The sequence below is a fragment of the Molossus molossus genome, unplaced genomic scaffold (assembly GCF_014108415.1).
Source record: "Molossus molossus isolate mMolMol1 unplaced genomic scaffold, mMolMol1.p scaffold_m16_p_7, whole genome shotgun sequence".
NCBI lineage: Eukaryota > Metazoa > Chordata > Mammalia > Chiroptera > Molossidae > Molossus > Molossus molossus.
The window spans coordinates 110,054,729-110,068,730 of record NW_023425401.1 but is presented as its reverse complement, the minus strand read 5'-3'; the positions used below and the strand labels follow the sequence as shown (position 1 = coordinate 110,068,730).

General features: G+C 50.9%; 1 protein-coding gene across 1 annotated transcript; it reads right to left on the bottom strand.

Annotated features, from left to right (window-relative positions):
• Positions 1-3,659: 3,659 nt before the first annotated feature.
• On the bottom strand, positions 3,660-5,303 carry CCT8L2 (chaperonin containing TCP1 subunit 8 like 2). The gene has a single exon (XM_036246368.1). It carries the CDS (start codon positions 5,301-5,303, stop codon positions 3,660-3,662), a length of 1,644 nt encoding a protein of 547 aa, XP_036102261.1.
• Positions 5,304-14,002: the final 8,699 nt, after the last annotated feature.

Below are 14,002 nucleotides of genomic sequence, written 5' to 3'. Positions count from 1 at the left end.
TGATTTTTTTTTATTTTTTATCCTCACCCGAGGACATTTTTCCATTTTTTGTTCAGGTAGAGTGGGAGGGAGAGAGAGGAACAGAGAGAGAGAGAAACATCGACGTGAAAGGAACAATTGAGTGGCTGCCACCCGCACGACCGACCAGGGCCGGGGACAAACTGCAACCGAGGTACATGCCCTTAGCGGGAACCGAACCCGGGTCTCTCAGGGCCGCAGGCCGACGCTCTAACCGCTGAGCCAAACTGGCCAGGGCTCTTTATTGATTTTAGAGGAAGGGAGAGGGAGAGACAGAAACATCGATGAGAGGGAACATCGACTGGCCTCCTCCTGCACGCCCCCCACTGGGGATCGGGCCCACAACCTGGGCATGTGCCCTGGCCGGGAATCCAACCGGCGACCTCTTAGTGCAGGGTGGACGCTCAACCACGGAGCCACACCGGCCAGGCTTAATAGGTTTCGATCAAAATGAAGGTAGGAAAAAAAGGTGGGCATTCGGTCTCGTCACTTCTGCAGGGGACGTGCTGGTGCATAGCTCAGTGGCTCCGGTGAGGGTGAGCCCAGGTGAGGAGCCCCGTGGAGGCCTCTGCAATTCCAGCTCGGGGTTCCAGAGCCAGTGGGCACAGGGAGCAGAATACACAGGAGTTAAGAAGTTTAAAGAGATGAATGGCCATCTGGATATGAAAACGTTCCTCATTGTGAGCTCAGTGAAGTTGAGAAAGGTTTGCTGCGATCTACCTTGCCTTTCTGATGCATCAGAATTAGAAGAAAACGTACAGCCATTCTTTTTTTTAGCCTGCGTAGCAAATAAAATTGCATCTCAAAGACGTGCCGCATTGCTTGGCTCACAAGCTTGGAGTCTGTCTGGGTTCTGCTGTGACCAGTGTCCAGCTCTGCTGGCGTTGCATGCAGGACGGTGGGAACTCCTCGAATAGTCTTACATGTGCCAAGAGTTGCTTTTCAAGCCCTGAACTCAGTGTGTAGAACTATGTTGGTCTATAACTAAATAATCCCAATGTGTTGTTGTTATTGTTGTTTTTAATTAGTGTGTGTGTTACTTACTTATTTTTGAGGAAGACAGGGAGAGAGAGAGAAACATCAGTTTGTTTTTCCACCCCTTCACGCATTCCTCGGTTGCTTCTTGTATGAGCCCAGATGGAGATCGAACCCACAACCTTGGTGTCATTGGGACGATGCTGTCACCAACGGAGCTACCCGGCCAGGACTCAATGTTCTTTTTTCCAGCTCCCTTCCTGCCTAATGGTAGAACACGTAGTCTAGTTAATTCCGAGTAAATCAGTCTCTTCATGGTTTTTCTTGACCAGTTCAGACCTCAACCAAGTCAGTTCTCGGTCTCCTCCTCCTCCTCGGGCGGGAACCTGCCTCCAGGCACGGCACTCAGGCGCCAGGGAACATTCCTCTGGCCCTCCCCTCCCCCTCCCCTGCCCCGACTCCATTCCATCCTCCTGGCCCAGAGAACTCCTCGGGGGCTCCAGGGTGCTGGGCTGGAGACAGAGAACCTCCTCTGTTCTTAGATCTCCCCCACCTTCCCAGAGACTCTTGTTGCTTTCCCCATCTCACCGCTTGGATCCCACCGGGCGGTGAACAGTCTCGCTCAGAACTCCATCAGCATCTCCGGTCTCCACCCTGGAATTTCTTCCTCAACTCCTATGAGGATCTTTTATTTTTTTTTTAATTGTTTTTTTCTTTATTGATTTTAGAGAGAGTGGAAGGGAGAGGGAGAGAGAGAGAGAAACATCGATGAGAGAGAACATCGACTGGCCGCCTCCTGCACGCCCCCCACTGGGGATCGGGCCCACAACCTGGGCATGTGCCCTGAATGGGAATCTAATCGGCAACTTCTTGGTGCAGGGTCGACGCTCAACCACTGAGCCACACCAGCCGGGCCTCAAATAAATTATAAAAAAATTCCCTTGTGTATCAAACTTAGAACATTTAAAATATACTATGTTACACTGTCATATCTCTGTATGTCTTGGATCTATAAAATGTTCTCTCTGAGCAGGGCCATCTTTATTATTTATTTATTTATTTTACAAAATAAACATGGCTTTTTGTCTAATTGTAAATTTTCAGAGGGTCATTTTGAGGCATATTTGCTTTGTAATCATTAGGTTTATATCTCTGCAAAATATCACAATAGAGAAATTTATGATTGGGGCCATAAAACAGTGAATGACACAATGAAGTTCCCTTTTCTATTTACCATGTAACATTGGCCAATTAATTCTTCTGGAGCTCACATGTGTTTCCGGCCACTGAGAGAGAATCCAGCTTCTTTCTCCCAAGTATGTTTTGATAATTAAATAAAATTTAAATCAAGTTCTTTTGTACTGCTTTAGAAAGTTGGCTATTTCTGTCTTTATCACTATTGCAGAATTGAGACCCTGAGAATACAGGGCTGAAGGGCAGGAGAGAAATAGAAAAGCCCTTACATTCCGTAAAATACAACGAGGAAGCCCTGGCCGGGGTGGCTCAGCGGTTGAGCGTTGGCCTGAGAGTCCTGGGTTCGGTTCCCCCTAGGGGCACATACCACACACACACAAAAAAATTACAGTGGGGAAGACAAAACAAGGAAAGACACATCAAGGGTATTTTAGCTCTTAAATTAGTAACAATGAGTCCAGTTCTCTACATTTCCATTTCTCATCCTTTGTCCACAAACAGCTTTACAGGACTTCACGTCTTGCCAGTTTCAGTAGGATCTTTGCAAATTTCGTCTTGCTCGGTTCCAGGTGATCTACCTGTTATAAGAGCTTTGTTCCTTGAGTCTGGCTCTCTCCAAATGCTTAAAGCTTTTGTTTTTCCATCTTATGATTCTAAGAGATTGCAGCTTCTCGTCTCCTAGATTCTGCCCCTGGATTCTGCTCTTTTCCCCAGAGGTAGAGTGACTTGGATGGTTCGAGTGGAAAGGCTTGGGTGGTGTGTTCTCGTCTGCTCCCAGCCCTGCTCAAACCCTCTTCAGTGCCCAGGGGTGTCCAGTCATAATCACGGCCACACCCAGATATCCTGGTGCCAGGTGCTCCCAGCTCCCTGTCCCTGCACAACAACTTTAGTGCACGTTTAACCTGTGTGCTCCTATCTTTGTATTTCTGCCTGCCTGCCTGCCTGCGGATTTTCCTCCATTCTCCTCCTCTTCCTCCCCCTCCCCCTTCCCCTCCTCCTCCCCCCTCCCCCCCCTCCTCCTGCCTTAAATAAAGTTCCTTTCTTTTTCTAAATACAACAGGAATGGTCAGCCCCTGCTTTGAGCCTGAGGCGATGTTCTCGGATGCTACAGTGGCACCCAGGTGAAAACCCACCGACCTTAGATCATGCAGGAATATGCATATAGTTGAGAAGAGATTTCTGCACTTTTTTTTTGTTTTTTGTTTGCACCCCCAGGAACGTAATCTAAAAACCTCTAATAGAATTGAATCCTGCTCTTATTGGAGGAAAGGAACAGGATCTGATGGGAACAGGAAATAAAAAAAAAGCCAAGAATCTGAAAGGAAGTCAGTCCATGAAAAGGACTTTTCGTGTTATTTTTTAACTAAAGAAATGGACTGTGTCCCAAACACGGAAGGAAATAAGTAAGGCAAACAGTTATTGGGGGGGATGATGGTGCCTCCATGGCAGCCCCCATTTTTCGGAGGATGTTGCTACTTATTTCTTCCTACGGGCGATGCGCGGTCCTTTGCCCTCCGAGGATGAGGGTCCGAGTCCTGCTGGCGCGCGGGACTGTCCTTGGCCAGCACGATTTCGTCCACAGTGGCGAGCTGCAGCACCACCTCTGCCGCCGTGCGAAGTCCTCGGGCTTTGGTCGCCAGGGCGTCCCACACCCCTTCCTGGGCCACGTTGATCACCCCTTCCGGCCCCACTCCCGCCAGGCAGTGCCCAGCTTGGTGAGAGGCCGTCATGTCTGCCATCCCGGCGGAGACCGCCAAGCCCGCGTTCTCCGCCAGGGCTGCAGGAAGGGACCGCAGGGCCTGGGCAAAGGCCAGGAGCGCGGGCCCAGTGGGCCCTTCCAGCGCGGAGCCTTTGTCGGCCAGCAGCTTGGCCAGGGCCATCTCCGCGGCCCCCGCCCCCGGAAGCAGCCTGGGGTCCTGGCACAGCTGGGAGAAGGCATCGATGCCGTGGTAGACGGCCTGCTCTGCCCCCCGGAGCCCCTCCTTCGTGGCCCCCCTGAGGACCAGGGTGAGGGCAGGGGTGCCCGCAGGTTCCCATTGGAACACCACCGCCAGGCCTTCCCCCAGCTCCTGCGGGTACACCTGCTGGCATTTCCCTGGCTCCTGGGGAGCAACCAGGTGAGGCATCAAAGGGGTGCCCAGCACCTCGCTCAGGAAGACCAGCTCCCGCAGCGACTTCACTTCAATCACCATGATGCCGTACTTGTCCGCCTGCGAGAGACTCTTTTCCTCGATGTCCCCCCGCACCACCGCCACGTTAACCCCCGCGGCGGCCAGCTGGGCCACCTGCCTCTCTATCAGGATGTCGCTCCCTGTCCTGAAGCGAAGGAGGTCGGTGGGACTAGAGAGCCGGGCCTTGGAGGGCGCCTTGGGACAGGCGGGGCCAAAGGCGCAGTCAAAGAGAGCCACCCTGGCGCCTCTCTGCACCATGGTCACCTGGCCGCGGGGCGTCCCGCGCACGGCCAGCCCCGGGAGCAGGCACGAGTCCTCCAGCTGCCCCCCCTGCACCACGCACACCCCCACCTGCTCCGGGCGGAAGGTGCCGTCCAGCTCCTTGGCCGACCAGCATGCTTGGGCCACCAGCTTGGTCAAGTATTCCGCGTGGGACAGAGTGTGCGTATTCATCACCGAATGGAGGGCCCAGAACGGGTCTTCCAAAGGCCCCAGCGAGCGGACGGCCAGCAAGGGCAGCAGGGCCAGGGTCTCTGCGGTGGCCGCGGCGTAGGCCTCCCGGAGCTGGGCTCGGGGCAGGCCGGCCTGCAGCAGGCGCTCGGCCTGTGCCAGCAGGGCCTCTGCCAGCAGCACCACGAAGGCCACTCCGTCACCGCTGTGCTGGGCCTGGCTGAGGGCCGCATCCCGCAGGAGCCGGGCGGCAGGGTGCTCCAGGTCCAGGGCCCCGAGGATGGCCGTGGCATACCCAGTGAAGACGGTCTCTCCCTTGGCGGTCACCAGGAGCTTCTGGAGGCCGTGGGGGCCGTAGCAAGGCCGGATGATCCTGGCCAAGGTGTGGGCCGCGGCCAGGCTGCTGAGAAGGTGCTTCTCTTCTGCTGCTGAACCGCTGGGGCCCGGCCAAAGCCGCTGGGGCAGCTCCTGCGGGGAGGGGGCCCCACTGTCCATGGCCCGCAGAGAGGGGCCCACCGGGCTGCAGGGACACTTCAGACACAGCAGCGGGGCCAGACACTGACTTTTAAAGCTACGTAAGGGGTCAGTGGACAAAAGGGCCACCACCTTGTGTCTGGGGGCTTCTGCCCTCCAGGTTCAGTGCAGGGATGACCTGCCGAGAGCACGGGCCCAAGGCCACCCCAAAGTGATCTGTACAGGAACCAGGCTCTAGGGGCCTCTGACGCTTCGTAGTCGGAAGGATCTTATCTTGATGACCTCACAGAGTGGCACATGGAACCAGGAGCAGGGAATGAGGTCACAGAAGGAGGGCCTGCAGGTGGCTGAAGTCAGGCCTGGCTGTCCAGCAGATGAGGGACACGCCTCTGCCCCCCGCCCCAGAGTTTCGTTTAACTTTGGAGACTGTGCGGAGACAATGAATCAGATGGAAAGACCCACCCACTTCAAATTCCTGCTGAAGCGGCCGAGCTGTCCGCCTGGGAGGGGCTCAGTGCAGCCCTCACGGCCGAGGAGAACCATGTTTGTCATCTGTCTGCTCTGCCTCCTTGGCCACCTTATCCAGCTGTGCTGCTCATCAGCCTCCTTCAGAAGTCTGTTGGTCTGTTTGTCTTTCAGCTTGCAGGTGTGTGAGGCCACAGCTCCTCCCAATGACAGTGATGTCACTGAGCTGGCAAAGGCGGGGAGGGAAAGATGCGGACAGGCCCCCACACAAATAGAAATGGACTCAGAGGAGTGAAAGGCCCAGCCTCCCCGTGGTCAGGGAGGTAGAAAACCAATGTAAATGGAGTTGCCCCCCCCCCAGGTACATTTCTTCCTCTCATCCCCCCTCCCTCCCTCGCTCCCTTTCCTCATACAGAGCCTACTGGAGTAATGATTGCTGCTTCTTCGGTTTGACAAATATTTACTGAGCACCCATAATGTACAATATCACGAGGAAAACAGAGATGAGAGGACTATGGAGACCGGCAAGGGAGGGATTGTTACCAAATGAACACACCTTTCCACCGGTGTTAGGCTGGCATCAGCTCGGGGGGATGAATACATCTTTCTTTCTTTAATTTAGAGGGAGAGGAAGGGAGAGAGAATGAGAGAGAAACATCAGCCTGTTGCTGCACTTATTTATGCATCCATTGGTCAATTCCAGTATGTGCCCTGACCGGGGATCAAACCCGCAGCCCTGGCGTATGAGGACGACGCTCCAACCAACGGAGCCGCCTGGCCAGGGCTGAGTATCCCTATTGAGATTAGGGGAAAGATAGAGCGATATCATTCATTTTCATCGGGGGGGGGGGAACCCCACCCCTTTTACTTTGTTTAATGGCAGATGTTCCAAAGGGAAAAAAATAGAACTCTGAAACCGATGGGAATAGCCAGGAGTCGGGACCGCGCGGCAGACATCGTCTTAGTGTGTCCACAGGCAAGACTGTAGTGAGAAAGAAAAGGACAAAATTACAGTGAATGCGAAATAGAATTAAGGCTAAAGGGATAATTTTGGAGAAAAAAAATTTCCCCTTAAAAACACAACTTGATTGCTTTTTATAAAAATGATAGTTATTCATTATAAAAGTTAAAAAGAAAAATACAGCCCTGGCCAGTTTGGCTCAGCGGTTAGAGCGTCAGCCGGCAAACCGGAGAGTCCCGGGTTCGGTTCCTGCTAAGGGCACGTACCTCGGTTGCAGTTTGTCCCTGGCCCCAGTTGGGGTCCGGTGGGTAGCATCCAGCGAAAATGTCCTCGGGTGAGGATAAAAAAAAAAGTCGCAGTTTGGATTCCCAGTCAAGGGTACCTAGCTGGGTTGCAGGGTTTTGTTTTTTGTTTTCTTTTAAAATCCTTACTGGAGGATATTTTTCCATCTATTTTCAGAGTGGGAGGGGGAGATGGGGAGAGAGAGAGAGAGAGAGAGAGAGAGAGAGAGAGAGAGTCATTGAGGTGAGAGGGATACATTGACTGGTTGCCTCCCGTGTGACACCGACCAGGGCTGGGATCCGAACCGCAATCGAGGTATGTGCCCTTGACTGGAATCAAACCTGAAGACTCTTTAGTCCGAGGGCTGACACTCTAACCGCTGAGCCAAACCGATCAGGGCTGGGTTGCAGGTTTGATCCCAGACCTTGTTCCGGTCGGGCGAGAGGCAACCAATCAATGTGTCTCTCTCACATTGATGTTTCTCTCTCTCTCCCTCTCTCCCTCCTTTCCACTCTATCTGAAAATCAATGGAAAAATATCCTTTGCTGAAGATTAACAACAACAACAAAAATAGGTTAAAAAGAAAAATACAAAGAAAGCAAATGGGGATGTGTAAAGTACATCATAGGGAATATAGTCAATAATACTATAATAACTATAAATGGTGCCTGGTGGTCACTGGACTTATTAGGAGATCGCTTTGTAAATTATGTGTCACCATGATGCTGTGCACCTGAAACTGATATAAAATAATATTGAATGTCAATTGTAATCGACAAATTAAAAAAAAGAAGGAGCCCTGGCCAGTTTGGCTCAGCAGTTGGAGCATCGGCCTGCAGATCAGAGAGTCCCGGGTTCGGTTCCCGCTGGGGGCACCTACCAAAAATAAATAAATAAATAAAGGAAGGAAGGAAGGAAAGTAAATGTTTTTGGAATCCCAGCCCAGAGGTAATCCTTGTTTGCATTTTGGTGAACATGATTACTTTATACATATACATACAAAGGGAGTTGTGGACTGACACAGTTTTGCAGAATTGGGTTGTACGATACCTTGTATATGCCATTCTGTAATCATTTCCCCCTCAACATTATCTTGGCTGAGAGAAATGTTTCTAAGCAGGTAGTATGTGGTCTGAAGATTGTGGAAGACGAACAACATAAAATGTAGCCACGTATGCATGTATACAGTATTTGTAAAGATACAGTTTCTTTTTAAAAGTTAAACACTCCTGTGAAGGATCGTCTTAGCCCTTTCTCGTAACGCTTAACATATGTTTTCCCATTTATTTCACTTATTCCACAATTATTTACTGAGCTGCTGCTGAGTAAGAGGTAAAAGGGGAATGTCTCCACGGGGCTTAGGGTGGGGTACAGACAGCTCATCGGCAGTTCGTTACAGGCCAGGGGAGCGGCGAGGGGTAAAGCGCAGGTGTTGCAGAAACATCCAGAGGAACACAGAACCATTACCATTGGGAGAGCAGTGGTCCGGGACGGAACCGAAGTCTACAGAGAGCTGAAGGGAAAAGTGAAGGAGGGGTTGGGACCACCTGGTAAAGGGTGTTCTCCACCACAAGTCGTCCTGGAGGCTGGAGCTCACGGTGAGGACGGAGGGAAGGGGCTGGAAGGAGATGACCGGAGGAGGCCGGGGGCTCTCCAAGACCCAGAGAGCCATGCCGAGGACTTCAGATTTCAACCTGAAGGGTGACTGATGGGACTGAGTCCCATTTCCATTGTAAAAGTGTGTAGTTTTCTGTTGTGAAACCCTCACCTGTTTGAGTACCCAGCACAGGGGAAAGGGACAATCTGACCCATCTCTGACCCGTAAAGACAGTCCGTCTCATTAAATAGGCCCCAAATGGTACATTCTGGACTGGCTCCCTCCTCCCCCTATCTTTACACAAACAAACTAGCCAAGGAACTACTAAATCTCAATTTTACTATGTGGACACAGTCATTGTTAAATTCACTTGGATTTTATTTATCCTTTAGATTGATTGATTAGATGTAAAAGAAATGCAAATACAAATTTTTTTTTTTATCCTCACCTGAGGATATTTTTCCATTTTTTGTACAGATAGAGTGGGAGGGAGAGAGAGGAAGAGAGAGAGAGAGAGAAACATCGACGTGAAGGGACACATCGAGTGGCTGCCACCCGCACGACCAACCAGGGCCGGGGACAAACTGCAACCGAAGTACGTGCCCTTAGCGGGAACCGAACCCGGGTCTCTCCGGACCGCAGGCCGACGCTCTAACCGCTGAGCCAAACTGGCCAGGGCGCAAATACAAATTTTTTTTTGTGTGTGTGTGTGTCCAGAAGAGTTCGCATGCAGTTAACCCATTTTATAGAAATTTCCAACGGCACACGCTTTGATCTGCTAAGACGGGCAGGCACAATGGAGGCCGTTTGTTCGGTAGTTACAACCTTCCCGGGACCGGAGAATGTGACCTTATTTATAGAAAGGATTGCTGCAGATAGAATTGATTAAGATAAGGTCATACTGGAGTAGGGTGGATCCTGAATCCAATATGCCTGGTGTCCTTACAAGAACAGGAGACACACACACAGAACACCATGTGGGGACACAGACGCACAGACAAGATGACCACGTGATGTTGGAGGCAGACATTGGAGTGATGCACTGACGAGCCAAGAATGCCAAGGGCTGTGGACAACCACCGGAAGCCAGGAGAGGGACATGGAACAGGTTCTCCCTCAGAGCCTCCAGAGGAACTAGCTCCGCGGACACGTCGATTTTGGACTCCTAGCTGACGGAATCAGGAGAGAGTGACCTGTTGTTCAAAGTCATCCAGTTGGTGGTCGTTTGGTGCAACAGCCCTAGGAATTTATAGTCTTTTGTATCAATGGAGAGGAGTCTAAGAAAGTGTATGTGTATGTGTGTGTGTGTGTGTGTGTGAGAGAGAGAGAGAGAGAGAGAGAGAGAGAGAACCCATTTCTGGGAGTTTGTAACACTTGCCAGCAGAATGTTCCCTAGACCACCCTCTTGTGAATACACATACTCTCTGCTGACTTGTCGTACCTCCGCCCTTCCCCCAACCCCCAGATGCATTTCTTTGAAAACTATGGTCTCATACACAATGGATATAAATATTTAATCTTTCTATTTACACGTTTTTCCATGTGTATTTTTCAGTTGCCTGCTTGTTCCTGTGTGTTCACCTTGTTGAGTGGTGCCAGGCCTCGTGCTCACCGCTAGAGGGTAAGATTCTTATCTAGCTGAACCCTGTAGAGAAGGCCTACTTACTCATGCCTCATACTCTTAAAAACATTATTTTCTCTTTTATTGATTTTTAGAGAGGAAAGGAGAGAAACATTGATGAGAGAGACCATCTATTGGCCACCTCCTGGGGATCTGGCTCACAACCTGGGCATGTGCCCTGACCAGGAACTGAACCCGAGAGCTCTACGTGCATGGGTTGATGCCTAACCACTGAGCCACACCAGCTGGGCAATGCCTCATACTCTTATACACAAATTATTATTTTTATTTTTAATTGATTTCAGAGACAGGAAGGGGGAGAGAGAAAGAGAGAAACATTGATGTGCAAGAGAAATACTGATTGGTTGTCTCCCGGATGTGCTCTGACCAGGGATTGAACCAGAAACTTTTGGGTGTACGGGAAGATGCTCCAACCAACTGAGCCACACCAGTAAGGGCTACAAATTATTTCTGAAGGTGATTGTTCTGGTTATGTCTTCTCAGTTTCTTCCTTTAGTTTTTCTGTCACACAGGTACATGGTATGCATTACTAACATATGCAAAGCAATATGACTTTTTTTTTTATCCTCACCAGAGGACATTTTTTGATATTTTGTTCAGATAGAGTGGGAGGGAGAGAGAGAGGGAAACATCGACATGAAAGGGACACATCGAGTGGCTGCCACGCGCACAACCCAATTAGGGCCCGGGACAAACTGCAACCGAGGTACGTGCCCTTAGCGGGAACCAAACCCGGGTCTCTCCGGACCGCAGGCCGATGCTCAAACCGCTGAGCCAAACCGGCCGGGGCTGTACTATGAATTCTTAGTCACTGTCACTTGTTTACCAGACTCTGAAAATCTCATTTGGTGACAGGTTCATGAGAGGTGGTTTTTACTTTGTCGCAGATAAACACCCTCACCCCACCCACATTTTAAATATTGAATATATATTTCTGATTCTACTACATGTGCTTTGAAAGATCATATTATTGCAGAGAAATGTAATACAGAAAGTGAAAGTTCCTTATAAATCCCACCCTTCAGAGGTGACTGCACTCTGATGCATATCTACCATATGGGGCAAAGTACCTATTTAATATACATCCTGGACAGAAAGTAGACATTCTGATTTTGGGGGGGGGGTCTTTCCAGATATCCACGCCTTTCTAATTTTATCACTGGCGGCCCCTCAGCCGCCTGCCTTCTGCATTGGTGCTGCCATTGTGCTCTCAGAGCTGTGTGTGTAATTGGGATAATGGAGATGGAACACCCTTATGTTGAATAAGTATTTCTTGAGTACTTCCTCTGCATCCCCAATTATATTTTGTGTGTTCTGCCTGTGATCCCTTCATGCTGACAAGCCTACTATGCCCTTTTCTTTTTTTTCTTCTTTATTGATTTGAGAGAGAGAGGAAGGGAGAGGGAGAGAGACAGAAACATCGATGGGAGAGAACATCGATTGGCCACCTACTGCATTGCCCCAAACTGGGTATTTGGCCCACAACTTGGGCATGTGCCCCGACTGAGAATGAAACTGGTGACCTCTTGGTGCAGGGTTGATGCTCAACCACCGAGCCACACCAGTGGGGATATGTCCCTTTTTTCTTTTTTTGTTTATCCTTACCTGAGGACATTTTTGCATTCATCTTCAGATAGAGTGGGAGGGCGAGAGGGAAGAAGAGAGAGAGAAACATCGATGTGAGACTCATCGACTGGCTGCCATCCACATGACCCCAACAGGGGCCAGGGACAAACCTCAACCGAGGTACATGCCCTTAGTGGAAACTGAACTTGGGCCTCTCTGGTCTGCAGGCCGATGCTCCAACCGCTGAGCCGAACAGGCCAGGGCTATGTCCCTTTTCTTTATCCTCAGCCAAGAATATGTTTATTGATTTTTTTTTTTAGAGAGAGAGAGGGAGGGAGGAAGGGGAAAAGAGAGAGAGAGAGAGAGAAACATCACCTCCTGTATGCACCCTGACCTAGCCCTGATCCCAACCAGGGACTGAACCCTAAACCTAGGTATGTGTCCTGACCGGGAATCAAACCCACAAATCTTTTTGGTGTACTGGAGGATGCTCCAACCAACTGAGCCACACCAGCGGGGGGCCTATTATCCTTTTTAAAACAGATCCCAACTACAACTCTGCTCACAGTAGCCGAAGGAATGGAGACTGAAGGCTGGACTTACTCACCATCACCATCTTTCATCTTTCCAGAGTATCTGCACAAACCTCTACTTTACCCTTCCGTTTCTTCTACCCACTTTCTGTCCTTAGTCCCTAGCTGTTTCCTTGGAAAACGTCTCTCCAGTGGGAGTGACTGCAGTGTGCACACTGACACATTGTCCCACGTGCTGAAGAAGTACACTACCTTACCCAGGTATGTCATTTGGTGCACAGTTGGAAATGGCTGTTCTAATTTCAGCATTGAACCCAGATAAACATTTGGACCAATAACCCAATCTCTGGAAGTATACTTTAAAGTGTCATGTGTAGGAAATATGAAAGAGTAATAATAAACTTTAAATATGCCACTTCATACATTTATCATCTGTCACAGCTATGTTCTATTTCTATGCGTAATAGACACTTTAAATTTATAGTTTGCGTTTATCAAGCCAACTTCTCCCCAAGCTCAAAATTCCCATGGCTGTAAATTTAGTCAACTCGAGCAAGCCAGTAGGGATTAAATCCTGAAGGAATTTCAAATGACTATCTTATTAGAGTCCTCATTTCAACCATTTCAAAAAAAAAAAAACAACGATGCTTTTCATCAGAATAGGCTCTGGAAATCAAACTGGGTATTTTACCCAAAGAGGAAACACAATTTAAAGTTTATATTCTGGCTATTGGGAGGAAGAGCTGGAAAAACCAGCACATTTTACCCTAGTCTAAAACTGTTGTGAAGATGAAAAGAAATAGGAAGTGCCCAGCATGTGCAGCCTAGAGTATATGCTTATTAAATTACTGTTTACCCTACTTCTTTTGCAGAGGGTTGACAGGTCGTGTTTCAACCCGATTCAAATCCATGACGTTTTCACTGCCCTGTCCTCATCAATTGTGGACGGAAAGCACATTGTCCAGCTGCCTCCCTGTTCAAGAGACCCAGAATCCCCATTTTTAGGCACCCTTCCAGAGAAAGTGTGCATTTCAGGTTTCTGATTCTAGCCCGTTTTTCTTTTACCATTATTCCGGACAGGAGGTGGCCGGGAAGTACTTGGTATTCTGACTGTCCGCCACCCCACACTGAACGCTACAATCAAGCCGCGGGGTTTGGCACGGGCGCACGACGTCTCCCGGGGCTGTGGTCCTGGATGGCCCACCGTTCCGGAGTGCCCGCCGTGCCAGCCCTTTCCGGATCAGTTCTGCAAACGACGCTGGAATAACAAAACTCCCGGCGGCACGGGATGCCCGCGGGGTCGCAGCGGTCCCCCTCCGCGGACGCCTTGCAGCGGGCGCAGCGCGGACGGGGCCGGCGCGGGCTGCCCGGCCGGGGCGCGCGCAGCAGCGGCCTCCTCCTCCCCCGGGCCGGCGCGCACACCCGGACCCGGATCCCGGACTCCCTCCTCCGCAGCTTGGCGCTCTCCCGAGCCGGAGCCGGAGCCGGAGCCGCGGCGTCAGAGGAGGAGGGAGCGGGGGCGGGGGAGGGGCGGTGAGGTCAGCGGCGGCGGCGCGTCCGCGGGCGGCGCATGCGCGGAGCCAGCCCCGTGAGTGGCAGCGGCGGCGCGCGGGGGGCGGCGGGGCCCGCGGGTGGGGGAGGGGAGGGGAGGGGGCGGGGGCGTCGCGGCGGCCG

Coding starts and splice junctions, on each gene's coding strand:
- CCT8L2 (XM_036246368.1), bottom strand. CDS start 5,303: ATGGACAGTGGGGCCCCCTCCCCGCAGGAGCTGCCCCAGCGGCTTTGG.